Here is a 16703-nt window from a genome sequence, read left to right as displayed (position 1 = left end):
TATATATATATATATATATATATATATATATATATATATATATGTATATATATATGTATATATATATGTATATATATATGTATATATATATGTATATATATATGTATATATATATGTATATGTATATATATATATGTATATATATATGTATATGTATATATATATATGTATATATATATGTATATATATATGTATATATATATATGTATATATATATGTATATATATATGTATATATATATGTATATATATATGTATATATATATATATATATATATATATGTGTGTATATATATATGTGTGTATATATATATGTGTGTATATATATATGTGTGTATATATATATGTGTGTATATATATATGTATATATATATGTATATATATATGTATATATATATATATATGTATATATATATGTATATATATATGTATGTGTGTGTGTAATAATGTATAATTATATATATGTAATAATATATAATTATATATATAGATATATACACACACTATAATAGCTTTCTTTCACACAAATAACTTTTACTAATGGATGGTCAATTTCGCCAAAAACTCAAGACAAGTGTATTAGAAGCAGCATTTAGTTTGCTAGGTAGTAGCAGACATCGTGCCTAGATGTGATCATAGCTATCTAAATCCACTATTGTTGCAATATTGAAAGATAACATTCATTTAGCCATCAATCTCTTTTATTTTCGTATTCTTCTTCATCAGTGGAATCAAACCCCTCAGACAATAAAGCTCCGTTACCTTCGTCACTACTTTCCAAAATTGCTGCAACTTCAGAAGCTGTAAACTTGTTGCACATTTTAACTAGCTAGCTAGATGTCAATTGAATGGGAAAGGAAATATTTCCGACATGAATGGTAAAGCCTTCGTGGTTTTATGATTGTTTATTTGTTAGCTTCACACAAATTGACACACAAATTAATCAGTTACACATGGTGGGATGGATGAGTTCTGAATGACAAACAAACACACGAATCATATGGTGAGAGGCATATGATGTGAATCTTAACCACATCTAACATAACCACATCAACCATATCTAACCTCTGTTAGGTTCTTTATTCTTATTATCTAAAAATTAAAAGGGCACAGATTCAAGAATGTTTGAACCATATTTTTTCTTATTTCAAAGATATTAATAAAAACATTGCAAAACATTTAAAAAATGTGTTGGCACATGCATCAACTACCAAGGGTTAACTAGGAGAAGATGGAAAGGACTTTGGTAAGGACAAACTGAAGAAAAAAGACATTAGCTAAGTAGCTAGCAAACAATAACTAGCTAATGTTATCTTCACAGCTAAAACAATTTCAAAATTACAAGGGCACATTGCATTCAGGGATCAGCATGGAATGACATGATGGAATGAATGATGGAATGACATTATGAGCTTAGGGTCTAAGATCTGCCTGTCTGGAATGTATCTTTTCTCCTTGGGCCTGTACCACTCACAATCTACCAGGTATTGCAATCCTCAGCAGCACCTTTTGGAATCCAATGGCACGTTCACTGTGTAGGCTGACACCCCCCTTGATGTTCCAGGGAAGCAGAGGGCTGGAAGGCAAGCTGGCTTTGTACAGGGGACATGCAGTGACAGGCTTAATGAATGACACAGGGAAGATGTACGACATCCAGCTACCTACAGGTAGGTTAACCAGGTAGGTGACTTAATTTATTCTTTCTTTGATGGTATAGGGTGCAACATACCTGGAGGTGACTTTACTGCTGGGGTCCATCTGACTGTCTCTAATGGCCACTCATTCAAGATTTCCCAGCTATTACATGGTGGTCTCTCCCCATCATTCAGTCTTCCTATAAATGTCAATAGCTCTGTTGTGGCAGCAATGTATCTCCTCCTAGACTGACTGGCTGTCCTGGTACCAGGTCTGCACTGCAGGGAGACAAGAATTGGGCATATTCCAGGGTTACAGCAGGGGCTGGAATCCCAAGACTCACTCAAATGGAGTGAGTCCAATGGACAAGTGCCACAGGGAGTTTTGGCTGTACTCCTCCCAGGACAGGTATGTGCTCCAAGTGTCTGGGTGCTCTTAACAGTGCAGGCAGAGGAATTATTGGATTATCCTTTAAACCTCTTCCTTGGCCTGTGAGTGGTACCCATATTTTAGACTGTTAATTGCATCCCTCTATTGGAGACGGTGTCCTCCAATAGGCAGAACTGGCAGAAGACATGATGATAGAGTGGGATGATTGTTTCAAGGGTTGTTGGGAGAGCTGGGAGACAAATGAATTGCACCATTTTGGAATAGGAATCGACCACAGAGAGAATGGTTGTGTTACACTGAGATATTGGGAGATCATTGATGAAATCAGCTGCCACATGGGAGCATGGTCTCTCTGGAATGATCAACTTACTGTAGGAGAATGGCATGAGTGCATACAGTTCAGGAAGCCACATAAACCACGTCCCACTGCATGAAGGGCTACCAGCAGTGGGTAGTCAGTAGCTGTCTGGTGCATGTCCTGCCTGGATGAATGGTCCCCAGAGAGGTGTGGAGTTTGCACATTCAACAACGTGCTTGAGGTCCCATTTGATGACCCCCAGGAAGCATGAGGATGGGTTCCTGACTAGTGGGGAGGTTTTTGGGTTGAACTGTTGCAAAAGTCAGCCAAAATTGATATTAGTTGGAATCCAGCCAATAGGTGATGGTGAAGTTGAATCTGGAGAAGAACATGGACTTTCTGACCTGCCAAGAGTTCAGGCATTTGGTGGTTTGGAGATACTGGAGGTTTTTATGATCCATTATGACCTCAAACCGATGTTGGGTAACTTCCAACCAGTGCCCCCATTCCTTTAACACTAGTTTTATGGCCAGTTCTCTGTCCCACTTACCACAATTTCTCTCAGTCACTGTCACTGTGTGCTGGTCTTCAGAAGATTTTGCCTTGTTTTTAGGCAACCAAAAATGGTACACTCCACATACCTTATTTTAGAACCACACTTACACACCTACCACACCTACACTCCCAAGGACATTCAATATGAAACGTCTTACCACCTCATCTAAAAAACTGCAGTAGTCTTTTCATCTTAAAAAATGTCAAAGCTCATCTACTTTTACAATAACAAACTCCTATGTATTTGACCTATCTCTGTGTTTTTACTTCAATTCCTGGAAAAGTACATTGCACACTCACAACGTCAAAATAATACATAAAGACTTCTCACATGTTCAGAAAAACGTCTGCCAAAATTCTGCCAAATTAAATGTCTCAAGGGTAAAGAATGTGCAGACAAAAAGAAAAAGAGAAGTAAACACGAGTCACCAACTGAAGTGAAAATAAAATCTAAACTGAACAAAGTGCACTAACTACAACAAAAGAAGCCAACATAACATTAATGATCAACAAACATACAAAGTCATACAAAGTAAATAGGCTTAAATAAGATAACGATGATCTTATTTAATATAATGACGTTATAACTCTCAGGTGTTGTTCCTGATAGACAACACACACCACTGCGGGAGGTGTGGACAAACAGAACAATGACATGTGTAAGCACAAGAGAAACATAAACAAAGTCCATGTGTTCACCACCACTGAATGCTGGTAGCTCTTGGCAGGACAACATCATGACAACATGTAACAAATATGGGGAAAGAGGACTAGTTAGTAAGTTTTTGCGAGTTACTTTACATTGCAAAACCTTTTAATTGCAGATATTTTAGAACAGAGAAATACAGAATTTGACAAAATATTTTTCAAAATATCCTGTCCATCACTTGTCTAATAGAGGACACAAGCTTGAAGCCTAAATGGCCTGCATTTGTTGATTTTTTAAAAAAGTTAAGTTTTAAAATGTAAAATTACTCTAAATTATTAAACATTATAGATTAAAGTCACACTAGACAAAAAGTAAAATTAATAATTAGCTAGTACATGGACTAATACCTCACTTAATCAGTACTTTACCCATTAGTTGCTTTTTATTGTTCTTCTCTGGTTTCAGTATGATTACGTAACACTTTGGAAGAAATATACAGAATAACAAACCAAAACTTGAGGCAAGAATAGCAAATATCTCCACAGCTACAGTGAATTTTCCAGGAGAGCTGACGTAAGCTGGAATAAAGGTGATCCAAACTGCACAGAATATGAGCATGCTGAATGTGATGAATTTGGCTTCATTAAAGTTATCAGGCAACTTCCGTGCTAGAAAAGCCAAAACAAAACACAAGAGAGCCAGGAATCCTATGTAACCCAGTACAGCCCAGAAACTTATGATTGAACCCACATTACATTCTAGAATAATCTTTTCTTTGTAGTGCTTCAAATGTTTGATTGGAAAAGGAGGGGAAATTTTTAACCAAAGCACACAAATAATGACCTGTATGAGAGTAAAAGCAAGAACACTGAGTCTCTGCTGTGGAGGCCCAAACCATTTCATGACATTACTGCCTGGAAGTGTAGCCCTGAAGGCCATTAACACCACTATTGTTTTCCCCAGAACACAGGAGATGCAGAGGACGAAGGTGATCCCAAACGCTGTGTGGCGCAGCATACAGGACCACTCAGAGGGCCGACCAATGAAAGTAAGTGAACAGAGGAAACACAGAGTCAGAGAGAAGAGCAGCAGGAAGCTCAGCTCTGAGTTGTTGGCTTTGACTATTGGAGTATTTTTATATCTAAAGAATATGACTCCTATTACGATTGTCATAGATGCACCCATAATAGATAAAGCTGTTAGCAAAGATCCCATAGTTTCCTCATAGGACAGATATTCAGTTTCCTTCTTTATACATTCATCCCTCAGTGTATTTGACCAGTAGTCTTGATAGCACTTTTCACATATTATGGAATCTGTCATGAAGGAAGAGAAAAATAAAGCAATTTTTTTAAATACACTGAGAAATTAGGAACACTGTTAATGGTTTTGGAACTATAAGATGTGGCAGATTAAGAAAGGTACTTTGTTGTTATTACAAAAATCTATCTCCCGATATCTCCTAAAACAAAGAGAACAATGTTTATCCTCTGAACAGTTGAGACTTAATTATCACAAGACTACTAGTAAATTTATGTTAACAGTACTGAAAATATTTTAGGTTTGGTTACACTTTCGCAGCATTTTGTACCTGTCACATTACTGATCTCTCCTTCTGCACATGGAATACAGTCAAAGCAGCACACAGGCTTTCCTTTCTGCACAGCCTTCCTGGTGCCTGGAGGGCAGTTTTCACTACACACAGATATGGGGACCTATAATCAAGGAAAATATTTAAGTACCTAAATACTATATAATGCATTATTTGCTAGTAATAAATGCACAGCTATAAAAACTGACACTTAATGAGGAATCACCTGATTGGTATCTTGTGCCCATAGAACAGAGGCCACATTTACTGCTAATCGATTGTGAGCAGAGAAAGTGGAATCATAAAATCCAACAGTGACAAATACAAGCTCATCTTTACTTGTTTGCCAATTTATTATCTCATATCTTGCAACAGGGTCACCATTTTCATCAAAATAAACTTCTTCACCCATTTTGGTTTTGAAATGCACTGTTTTGAGGTGTTCTAGAAACTAACATCATATGTAAACGTTATAGGTTATTAAAAGTATTATTATTTAAAAAGTCATTTTGCATTAAAGTTAAATACATATGTTTGGCTTGTTACTTAAGTTAGTACTTGAAATAGTGTTACCGCCTAAGAAGTGCCAAAGCTTAAGTGTTACATTTGTGCTTTAAGAGGCTTTTAACTCACTGTAACAGGATCAGGCTGCTTGTTTGTTGGACATGTTTCTTTACAGCCCAAAAGGTCATGTAGGGCATGGGCAATAGCATAAACTCCTTTATACACATTATTGAAAATTGGCATCAGGTTCATGTCAGTGAAGGGGTTTTCAGTCTCTGAAAGTTTCTCTTCACCTGTGCACACTGGCAAATCATTGGCATCATTCTGCTTTGTATATCTACAATTAAACAAAGCTTCCCAGAATTTTGTAAAAATGGCACTTCCTGCAGTTTTCAGTGGATTTATATTCAGAATAAAATCCTTCAAACCTGTCACCTCAGTTTTGGTGATAGCCAGCCCTATGGCTCCTTGCAACATCTTGTGCTTATCTATTGATGCCAATTCTGGGTCAAAGATCCAGGCCTCTGTTCCCACCCACTGGTATCCAGTGATATTGTGTTCCAAAAACAAATCCAACAAAACCGCTAAGTCCAAGGTGTCCAGAAACCCCACTATCACACGAGAAGTGGAGATTTTGATCTGTTCAATGATTCTCAAAACTTTCCCATGAGAATATGTCCTAAAAAATGGAAGTGAATATTCTAAGCATATGCCCAACTGCTCTGCAACTGTAGTGAATGCAGCCATCCCATTATTGCCATAGTCATCATCACTTCTTATTGCTCCCACCCAGGTCCAGCCAAAGTGCCTGACCATTTCTGCCAGTGCTCTGCTCTGGTGGTAATCACTGGGAATAGTGCGCAGAAATGAGGGATATTTCCTTTTGTCACTGAGACATTCACATGTGGAATAGTGACTGATCTTTAAAAAAAAACACATTCACTGTGGTATCTCAGGCATTATGATTAATGATGACTTTTTGTTTACCATCTATCAACTTTTATAACATCATATAACATTTCTATCATATAAAATGCATATAAAATATGTTCAGTCATGAACATGTGCACAAAATGTCAACTGCCTTAACAGCATATATACATGTAAATCAGTTATTTCTTATCTTTGATTCTCATAACCTTTTAAATAGCTGCATTCATGCTGATTTATAATAGTTCTTACTAATGGAATGCTGAAAGGTCCAATAGTCTTCGTAACGGCCATGGACACTGATGAGTACGACTCTCCTATTATGGCTTGTACTTGTGCAGGCTTTGTGCAGGGCTCATCCAAGACTGAGTTTTCATTTCCATTCATAAGTGCCATGGCCATTCTGACCCCCACTGCTGTAGAACCACAGGTGTCATAGATTTTGTAGCCCAATGAGACACCAGGCAGTAAAGAGGAACTGTTGTTGATCTCCTCTATTGCAAAGATCAAGGACTGTGAATACTGGAAGGCTCTGAAATTAAGACTTGTTAGAAAACATTAAAGAGAAATAAGATATCATTTTAGGATGAAATCTTAAAATTAAAACTCTGCAATTATACGTGCTTCATGAGAGTGTTTAATAAAAATAAAGTCTGAAATAATTATTTTCTCATTTTGCTTACCTCATGCACTTTAATGGAGATGGTGTGACTGAATACGACAAGTTTGAGTTCTCCCATTTGCTATGAAAGGGGAAAATCCCTGCAACTATGATATGGCCATCCTTTGATAGTTGTGGGTATACAGACTCTCCTCGCAAGGCACAAGCAGTCTCATTAGCTTTGGAAAATTTGATTATAGCCATTACCACATGTACAAAGGCAAAAACAGGCTCCATCCACCTATATAGCTGAAGAATAGAAATAATGGGTTAAGAGCGTTTGGCAGGTGTGTTGTGTCAGTTGGTTGAACAGGAAGGATTTGTGCTATTTATACAGGTAGAAGGGCATATTCTCTATGGTAAACTGTTACTGGTGCCCTGCCATCAGAGGAGGGTAGACGTTTAAATGCAAGTAATGCTGCTGCAATTAATTGTATCTAAAATGTTACACTTTGAATTAAAGCTGCAAGATGATAGTTTTATGGAGTTGGTGACCATTCTGGTGAAAATATGTAATTGCATAAAATGATAATTACATTTAAATTGAAAAAACTTGGTAAGAACTCTGTGATGGAAAGTCTTCTGAGGACATAAGTGAATTATTTACTGTTCATCATATCCTTATCAGTTCATGTTGGATTTACATTATCAATGGTTACAATTTTTTATATTGACAACATAGTTTGTTGTGTGTAGTTATGGATAATCTATGTACCTGTAATGAATGCACACACGTAGAAGAACATCCAGTTGCAGAGGTTTTATTTTAGCAACCAAATTATTACATGCAGTAAGACAGGTAAGCGTGGTCAGGTCGGTCCGAGGTCGATGCACAGGTACCGTTCAGGAGGTGTCCGAGGGTCAGGCAGGAGACGAGGTCTAATAAGCAAGCAGGAGTCAATAACCGGGAAAGCACACAGGATGAGGAAATGCTCAGTACGCCACATAGGAGCAATACTTTGCGACTAGTATACGAGGAGGAGAAGCTTATAAAGGGGTAGGTAATGAGGGGAATAGTAATCAGGTGTGCACTAGAATTCTGGTGAGTCAGATCGGGGGTGTGTGCGAGTGGGCATGGCTGTGCCATGATGGTTGTTCCTGGGGTTCTTAACATTACACAGACAACAAGTAAATGCTTATATCTGAATAAATACTATGTCAGTGTTGTTTTAAATCCATAAATTAACTGGAGAGAGGATAAAAACAAATCACTTAATTACCCAATTAACATTTCACGTATCCAACACTGTTCAAGTATGAAAACCTGAGTTATTTTTTTTTAAGCTATGCTACTCTAATGAGTTGTACATAAAACATTACACTTTGAATTAAAGCTGCACCATCATAGGTTTAGGGAATTATTAATCATATCCTTCTCAGTATAAATTTGGATTTGCATTTGAGACCTTTCAAATGCATATATGTTTGAAAATAAAACATGTATTTACCAAGTACTATGTTAAACTTTAGCTATAAGAGTGATTGATCAATCTGACAGTGACAATATAAACTCAGGGTCTAAGATCCAACTGGCTGGCACCCAACTTTTCTCCGTGGGCCTGTACCGCTTCCAGTTCACCAGATTTTACAAACCTCAACAGCAAAATCCAACAGCATGTATCTCATGTAGGCTGGCAGCCCCTTGATATCCCATGGAAGCAGAGCACTGAAAGGCAAGCTGGCTTTGTTCAGTGGACATGCAATGACAGGCTTAAGGAGTGACACATAAAAGATGGAAGACACCTGGCTACCCACAGGTAGGTTGACCTGTTAGGTGACTTAATTTATTCTTTCTTTAATGGTATAGGGTTCAACATACCTGGTGGTGACTTTATTGCTGGGACCCTTCTGATTGTCTCATTTCATGACTTCAAATTTTAATGGAACTGAATGATTTTGTAATCAAGGTCAGGACAGTTTTGCTGGTGTGGATGATTTCCACACAGTGGTATTACAAATGTCTCACATCAATATCAGAACACTTCATTAACCAGTCATTACTCTCTGATGTATTATCTGATTAACTGAAATGGGCAACAGTTATCCCATTATATAAAATTGATGACCTCACAGTATTTTCTAATTTACAGACCTATATTTTTTTCTTTGTATTTCCACAGACTTTCTAAAGAGATGCGTACAATGAGCTCACCAACCATGTTAATACATTCAATTTGCTATCTGTGCGTGATATGCTTTCTGGGAAAATCATTCTACCTCCAAGGTTTTGGTCCAGTTAACTCAGAAGATTTTCTGTGTGCTTGGTAATAATGAAATAACTATTAGAATATAGACTCTTTATTGACCTAGGTAAAGTATTTGATACAGTTAACAACAGTGTTCTTGGACAGATGCTACAGTATTATGGCATTAAAGACGTGGATCTAGAATGGTTCCAAATGTATTTATCATATAGAAAATATTGTGTGTCAATGCAAAACTCTTGATCTAGCTTCATTATCATAAAATGTGGTATTCCATCATAAAATGTGGGATCAATACAGGGACCAATATTGTTTTTAATATACGTTAATTGTCTTTATTTGGCAGCAAAGAATGGTTATCTTGTTTACTGATGACAACAATATTTTTATCTGATAAAGACCACCATAAATCAATTACATCTTTACTGAATTATCCAACACTGATCTAAGGTTCAAAACAAACAAACTGTCCTTCATTATTAAAAGGTACACACATGATGTTCAATCCCAAAATTCTAAAAAGGCAATTATATACCTCCACCAGTCTGTATATCCTGTCATACAATAATGTATGTCTAATGTACCAATTTTTTTGGCATGCTCATAGATGATAAACTCTGCTGGAAAGAGCACATTAATTTCCAACAAAAAAGCAAAAATATTGGTGTTATTAGAAGAGTTAAATTTCTTCTGCCAAAATCTGTACTACTTAACCTGTATTATGCATTGATTTATCCATTGTGTGTGTGTGTGTGTGTGTGTGTGTGTGTGTGTGTGTGTGTGTGTGTGTGTGTGTGTGTGTGTGTGTGTGTGTGTGTGTGTGTGTGTGTGTGTGTGTGTGTGAGATTTATACTGACCCTTCTTCTATGTTGACTAACTGAAACTATTTCTTGTTGTCGGGTATTGTTTATTACACTGATGTTGACTAACAAATTCTTGTACTTATTGTTTATTGCACTTATCAATGTCTATGATAGAGCTTATGTATTTTGTACTTCTAGATATCAACATTGATCCCTGTATTTCTACAGTATTCTAGATCTTTGGTATATTGGATTCTAACCTACTGTACTGGCTAGGAAGTATTCTATGAGTAAATGACAAAGAACTTTTGTAATTCACTCTGGATAAGAGCATCTGCTAATTACCATAAGTGTAAATGTGCTAAACCATTAGAGCTTCACATGGGGCTCAGCCAACTCACTTCATACCAGAAACAACATCTCATAATTATAAGACATCTGACATGTTCAGAAAAATTTCCATCAAATCCGACCCAACTTTTGAATGAATATTCCAAGCTTTACACAGTGATTTACTACAGCAGAAGGACACTATATTTTAGCAGATATTTTTTTCCTCTTGACTGGAACAGGTCTTACTTTTGTCCTGCTTTAAACTGATGCTATATATTAGTTTTAAATGAGAAACTATACATTGTTTTGTTACAAGCTATGTGACTCTTCTATTATTAAATGTGTCATGGACAAAGAACAAGCAGACAAAAAGAAAGAGAACAACTGAAACAATTAATGAAAATAATGAAAATTAACATAGTGTGCTACCTACAACAAAAGAAGCCAGTATAACGTTAATGATCGACAAATGCTCATATGACCTAAACAGTCTTAAATAAAATACAATATAATGACATAATATCTCTCAGCTGGTGTTGTTCCTGATAGACAACACACCACTGAGGGAGGTGTGGACAAACGGAGCATTGACATGTGTAAACACAAGAGAAACATAAACAAAGTCCATGTGTTCACCACCGCTGAATGCCAGTAACTGTTGGTAGGGGGAAAACACAATGACATGTAATGAATATAGGGGAAAAGGACTAGTTAATCAATTTTGACAGTCAATTTACATTGCAAAACATTTTTATTTGAATATATTTTAGAACACAGAAATACAGAACTTGACAAAAAGTTTTTGAAAATATCCTGTCCATCATCTGTATAATAGAGAACCAAAACTTAAGGCCTAAATGGCCTGCATTTGTTGATTTTTTTAGAAGTTAAAAACATAGCTTACCATTTTAAAAATATAAAATTACTCAAAATTATTGAACAGTAAAGATGAAAGTCGTGCTGGATATGCTTTATAAAATGTCCAATTAATAATTAGCTAGAACATAAACTATTACCTCACTTAATCGGTACTTTACCCATTAGTTGCTTTTTATTGTTCTTCTCTGGTTTCAGTATGATTATGTAACACTTTGGAAGAAATATACAGAATAACAAACCAAAACTTGAGGCAAGAATAGCAAATATCTCCACAGCTACAGTGAATTTTCCAGGAGAGCTGACGTAAGCTGGAATAAAAGTGATCCAAACTGCACAGAATATGAGCATGCTGAATGTGATTAATTTGGCTTCATTAAAGTTATCAGGCAACTTCCGTGCTAGAAAGGCCAAAACAAAACATAAAAGAGCCAAGAATCCTATATAACCCAGGACAGCCCAGAAACCTATGGTTGAACCCAAATGACATTCAAGAATGATCTTTTCTTTGTAGTGCTTTAGATTTCTAAACGGGAAAGGAGGGGAAATTGTTAACCAAAGCACACAAATAAGGACCTGTATGAGAGTGAAAGCAAGAACACTGAGTCTCTGCTGTGGAGGCCCAAACCATTTCATGACATTACTGCCTGGAAGTGTAGCCCTGAAGGCCATTAACACCACTATTGTTTTCCCCAGAACACAGGAGATGCAGAGGACGAAGGTGATCCCAAACGCTGTGTGGCGCAGCATACAGGACCACTCAGAGGGCCGACCAATGAAAGTAAGTGAACAGAGGAAACACAGAGTCAGAGAGAAGAGCAGCAGGAAGCTCAGCTCTGAGTTGTTGGCTTTGACTATTGGGGTATTTTTATATCTAAAGAATATGATTGCTGTTATTGTTGTCATAAGTGCTCCAATAATAGAAAAAAATGTTAGCAAAATTCCCATTTTTTCCTCATAGGAGAGATATTCGATTTGTTTCTTTACACATTCATCCCTGTGAGGATTTGACCAGTAGTCCTGATAGCATTGTTCACATTGAACAGAATCTGTTATGGAGTTGGAGAAAGAAATAGATGTTACATGTGTAAAGGTAAATTCAGCACAGTGCAGTTTAGGTGTGACAGTTTAAGGAAGCTACTTTGTTACTGCTAGAACATTCAACTATTTGTTCATGTACCGAAATAAAAAAATTCTAGACTTCAGAATTCTAGACTTCTAGAGTTTCAGCAAAGGTTTTTGTTGTTTTTTTGGTTTATTGTTTGTTTTAATCACAGCAGTATCAAACATACCAAAAGTATTTTATGTTAGCCTTTTGATGTATTTTTGTACCTGTTATATTACTGATCTCTCCTTCAGCACATGGTATACAATCATAGCAGCAGACAGGCCTTCCCTTCTGCACAGCCTTCCTGGTGCCTGGAGGGCACCTTTCACTGCACACAGATGTTGGGACCTACAATCAAGGGAAATATTTAATTGCCTGAATAAGATTTTACTGTTTATTTAACTACTTTCTTCAAATTCACATATCAATGATATCTATTTGAGGGGTCCTTTAATTAAGGCTAAGGTACAATTCTTACCTTATTACTATTTTGTGCCCACACAATAGAAGACAAGTTTGGTGTTAAAAAGTGTCGACTGTTAACACTGGTACCTATGATCATGGAATATTTTATATCTAAAAAATATTAAATGAAAGTATTTTGATTTAGATTAAATAATAATTATATATATATATATATATATATATATATATAATATATATATATATATATATATATATATATATATACAAAACCAGGTTATTTCATAACCCTGACTGATAACTTCAAATAACAGTATGTAAGAACTTATGGTCTATAAAAAATGCTTTTTTTCCTTACATGATTGGTATTTTGCGCCCACACTATCGAGGCCATGTTTACCACTAATCGACTGTGAGCAGGGAAAGTGGAGTCATAAAGTCCAACAGAAACAAACTTATGTTGCTGATCTTTACTTGTTTGCCAGTTTATGATGTCATATCTTGCAGCAGGGTCACCATTTATATCGAAATAAACCTCTTCACCCATTTTGGTTTTGAATTGCACCCTTTTGAGGTGCTCTAGAAACTAACAAAATAAAGTTTGTGTTAATTAACATTTAGTTATTAAAATAGATGTACAGAATGGAACATTATACTCTTAATCAAAATTTAGTACGTTGGATGGTTATTAGAATTAGTGCTAGAAGTGTATCAAAAGTGTCAGAAGCTAAATTGCAACAACATTGCTTCAACAAACTATTAACTCACTGTGAGAGGATGAGGCTGCTTTTTTGTAGAACATGTTTGTTTACAGCCAAGAAGGCCATGTAGGGTATGAGCAATAGCATAAACCCCTTTATACACGTTACTGAGAATTGGCAGTAGGGACATGTCAATAAAAGTATTTTCCATTTCAGAAGGTTTCTCTTCACCTGTGCACACTGGTAAATCAGTGGCATCATTCTGCTTTGTATATCTACAATTAAACAAAGCTTCCCAGAATTTTGTAAAAATGGCATCGCCTGCAGTTTTCAGTGGATATACATCTAGAATGAACTCCTTCAGACCATTCACATTTGTTTTAGGGATAGCCAGCCCTATGGCTCCTTGTAATATCTTGTGCTTATCCACTGTGGCCAATACTGAGTCAGAGATCCAGCCTTCAGTGCCTACCCATTGGTATCCAGTGATATTGTGCTCAATAAATATATCCAGCAATATTTCTAAATCCCAATGAGCAAGAAACCCCACTATAACTCGGGAAGTGGAGCTTCTTATCTGCTCAATGATTGTCAGAACTTTTTCCTGTGAGTATGTTTTAAAAAATGGAAGAGAATATTCTAAGCATATGCCCAACCCCTCTGCAACTTCAGTAAATGCAGCCATGCCACTGTTTCCATAGTCATCGTCTCTTCTTATTGCTCCCACCCAGGTCCAGCCAAAGTGCCTGACCATTTCTGCCAGTGCTCTGCTCTGGTGGTAATCACTGGGAATAGTGCGCAGAAATGAGGGATATTTCCTTTTGTCACTGAGACATTCACATGTGGAATAGTGACTGATCTAAACAAACAAACAAACAAACAAACAAAAAACACATTTACTCTGGAATCTCATGCATTATGATTAATGATGACTTTTTTGTTTACCATATATAAACTTTTATAACACCACATAACATTTAAATGGTCTAAAATCCATATAAAATATGTTCAGTCATGAACATGTGCACTAAATGTCAACTGCCTTAACAGCACATTCAAATGTAAATCAGTTATTTCATTTATTTGATTCTCATAACCTTTTAAATAGCTGCATTCATGCTGATTTAAAATAGTTGCTTGAGCTCTTACTAATGGAATGCTGAAAGGTCCAATAGTCTTCGTAACGGCCATGGACACAGATGAGTATGACTCTCCTATTATGGCTTGTACTTGTGCAGGCTTTGTGCAGGGCTCATCCAAGACTGTGTTGTCATTTCCATTCATAAGTGCCATGGCCATTCTGACCCCCACTGCTGTAGAACCACAGGTGTCGTAGATTTTGTAGCCCAGTGAGACACCAGGCAGTAAAGAGGAACTGTTGTTGATCTCCTCTACTGCAAAGATCAATGACTGTGAATACTGGAAGGCTCTGAAATCAAGACTGATTTAAAAAATTAATAGATAAATACAAATATATTATTTCAGAATAAAACATTTAATGGTTTTTCTCTTATACTGCTTACCTCTTGCACTTCAGTGGAGGTGGTGTGACCAAATACGAAAAGTCTGTGATCTCCCAACTGCTATGAAAAGGGAAAATCCCTCCAACTATGATATCACCATCCTTTGATAGTTGTGGGTATGCAGACTCTCCTCTCAGGGTACAAGCAGTCCCATTAGATCTGGAGAAATTGATGATGGCCATTACCACATGCAGGATAGCAAAGAAAGGCTCCATCCACATGCAGACTTGAATTAATGGTTGAGTTTCTTCATAAGGGATAATGTTTCAGCAAGTTGAACAGGAAGGAGTTGTGGTATTTATACAGATGGAAATGCAGATCCTCTAGGGTAAAGTTTTACTAGTGGGCCAAAGTCTAAAGAGGTGTGATTTTGAAATGTGAGTTGCCTGAAACGGAGAGGTAGACTTTATGGTGTTCTTTAACTGACTTGTAGTTTTTGGTAGTTGTCCTGTTTATTTTTTGCTTTTTCTTTTGTTTGATAAAAACAGTATGTCAGTTTTATGATCTCTCTAATGCTTATGTCTTCCATTTTTCAGATCTTCACGTATCATCTAAGTGTGTAAGTGGTAAACAATCACAACAAATAAAACCTTGATTTTCATCCCTGTCCTCTTTACTTTGTAGACCTCTGTGAATTTTTCACAGATGTAGGTGGTTTTATATTTACTGTACTTACTTACCCCTACCCTGGTTACTTACACCCAATGACAGAAATAGGTGCGGGCAAAGGTTTAAGTTCTACTGCATAAGCGAACCTAATTTAACGTTTAACCCAATAAACATATGCAGCAGATTGGGTACTTGTAACAAAGGCTGAAGGCAGTCACCCTATCTGAGACTCCACATGTCCCTCCACACACAACTGTCCTTTACATCAGGGACATACCCATGCACCTCATCAGGGGTTATCACATTGGGGTACACCATCAACTCACAGCAGGGGTGGGTTCATCAGCCTGGGGCACACTTCCAAGGGCCTCACTGCCATCCCACTGCTAGGGTTATAAACGAGGATGTGATCAATGTAAACCAGTACCCATTCATTAAGAATATCTCTGAGGACATCATTTATAAAGTAATGGAACCCTGAGGGAGTGTTGACTAGGCCATAAGGCATCATCTGATATTCATAGTGGCCAAAGTGGTGAAAGGCTGTTTTCCCACTCATCCCCTTCCTGGATGCAGATGAGGTTATATGCACTCTGAAGGTCTAATTTAGTGAAATAGTTGGCATTTTGTATTTGTTCCATGGCGACTGGGATCAAAGGAAGGGGATTAAAAAAAAATTAATGGTGATGATTAGATCTCCATAATCTATTCAGGGGCAGAGACCTCTGTCTTTTTTCTCTATGAAGAAAACCCCAGCTGGTGCTGGTGAAGTAGAAGGCGAAATATATCGTAGGGCTAGAAACTCCTGGATTTACTACTCCATTGCATGCATCTCAGGAATAGATAGCAGGTAAATGTGACTCTTAGGGGGTGTGGTGCCACACAGGGGCTCAGAAAATCTCCAGGTTCTC

The 16703-nt window shown here is 36.8% G+C and overlaps 2 protein-coding genes across 2 annotated transcripts; both read right to left on the bottom strand.

The window, feature by feature from the left end:
- Positions 1–3934: 3934 nt before the first annotated feature.
- Positions 3935–7449, bottom strand: LOC113592362 (extracellular calcium-sensing receptor-like). Its single transcript, XM_035525257.1, has 6 exons — positions 7235–7449; positions 6804–7095; positions 5751–6542; positions 5344–5568; positions 5118–5241; positions 3935–4842 (listed from the first exon to the last, which is right to left on the bottom strand). Exons 1-6 carry the CDS (start codon positions 7447–7449, stop codon positions 3935–3937), a joined length of 2556 nt encoding a protein of 851 aa, XP_035381150.1.
- A 3982-nt stretch (positions 7450–11431) lies between these two features.
- LOC113592357 (extracellular calcium-sensing receptor-like) lies at positions 11432–15427 on the bottom strand. Its single transcript, XM_027033227.2, has 6 exons — positions 15184–15427; positions 14810–15101; positions 13728–14519; positions 13318–13545; positions 12761–12884; positions 11432–12477 (listed from the first exon to the last, which is right to left on the bottom strand). Exons 1-6 carry the CDS (start codon positions 15402–15404, stop codon positions 11570–11572), a joined length of 2565 nt encoding a protein of 854 aa, XP_026889028.2. The 5' UTR covers positions 15405–15427; the 3' UTR covers positions 11432–11569.
- Between the last annotated feature and the right edge of the window lie 1276 nt (positions 15428–16703).

This window comes from Electrophorus electricus, chromosome 4, assembly GCF_013358815.1.
Source record: "Electrophorus electricus isolate fEleEle1 chromosome 4, fEleEle1.pri, whole genome shotgun sequence".
Lineage (NCBI taxonomy): Eukaryota > Metazoa > Chordata > Actinopteri > Gymnotiformes > Gymnotidae > Electrophorus > Electrophorus electricus.
Note: the sequence above shows the minus strand (reverse complement) of the source record. Positions and strands in the feature narration are given on the sequence as shown.

What these genes read in the sequence shown, in the direction of transcription:
- LOC113592362 (XM_035525257.1), bottom strand. Translation starts at nt 7,449, where the DNA reads ATGGAGCCTGTTTTTGCCTTTGTACATGTGGTAATGGCTATAATCAAA. An exon ending in GACCTTTCAGCATTCCATTA is followed by an intron (nt 6,543 to 6,803) that starts GTAAGAACTATT and finishes TTTTTTTTAAAG; the next exon opens with ATCAGTCACTATTCCACATG. An exon ending in AGAGATCAGTAATGTGACAG is followed by an intron (nt 4,843 to 5,117) that starts GTACAAAATGCT and finishes CCTTCATGACAG; the next exon opens with ATTCCATAATATGTGAAAAG.
- LOC113592357 (XM_027033227.2), bottom strand. Translation starts at nt 15,404, where the DNA reads ATGTGGATGGAGCCTTTCTTTGCTATCCTGCATGTGGTAATGGCCATC. An exon ending in GACCTTTCAGCATTCCATTA is followed by an intron (nt 14,520 to 14,809) that starts GTAAGAGCTCAA and finishes TTGTTTGTTTAG; the next exon opens with ATCAGTCACTATTCCACATG. An exon ending in AGAGATCAGTAATATAACAG is followed by an intron (nt 12,478 to 12,760) that starts GTACAAAAATAC and finishes ACTCCATAACAG; the next exon opens with ATTCTGTTCAATGTGAACAA.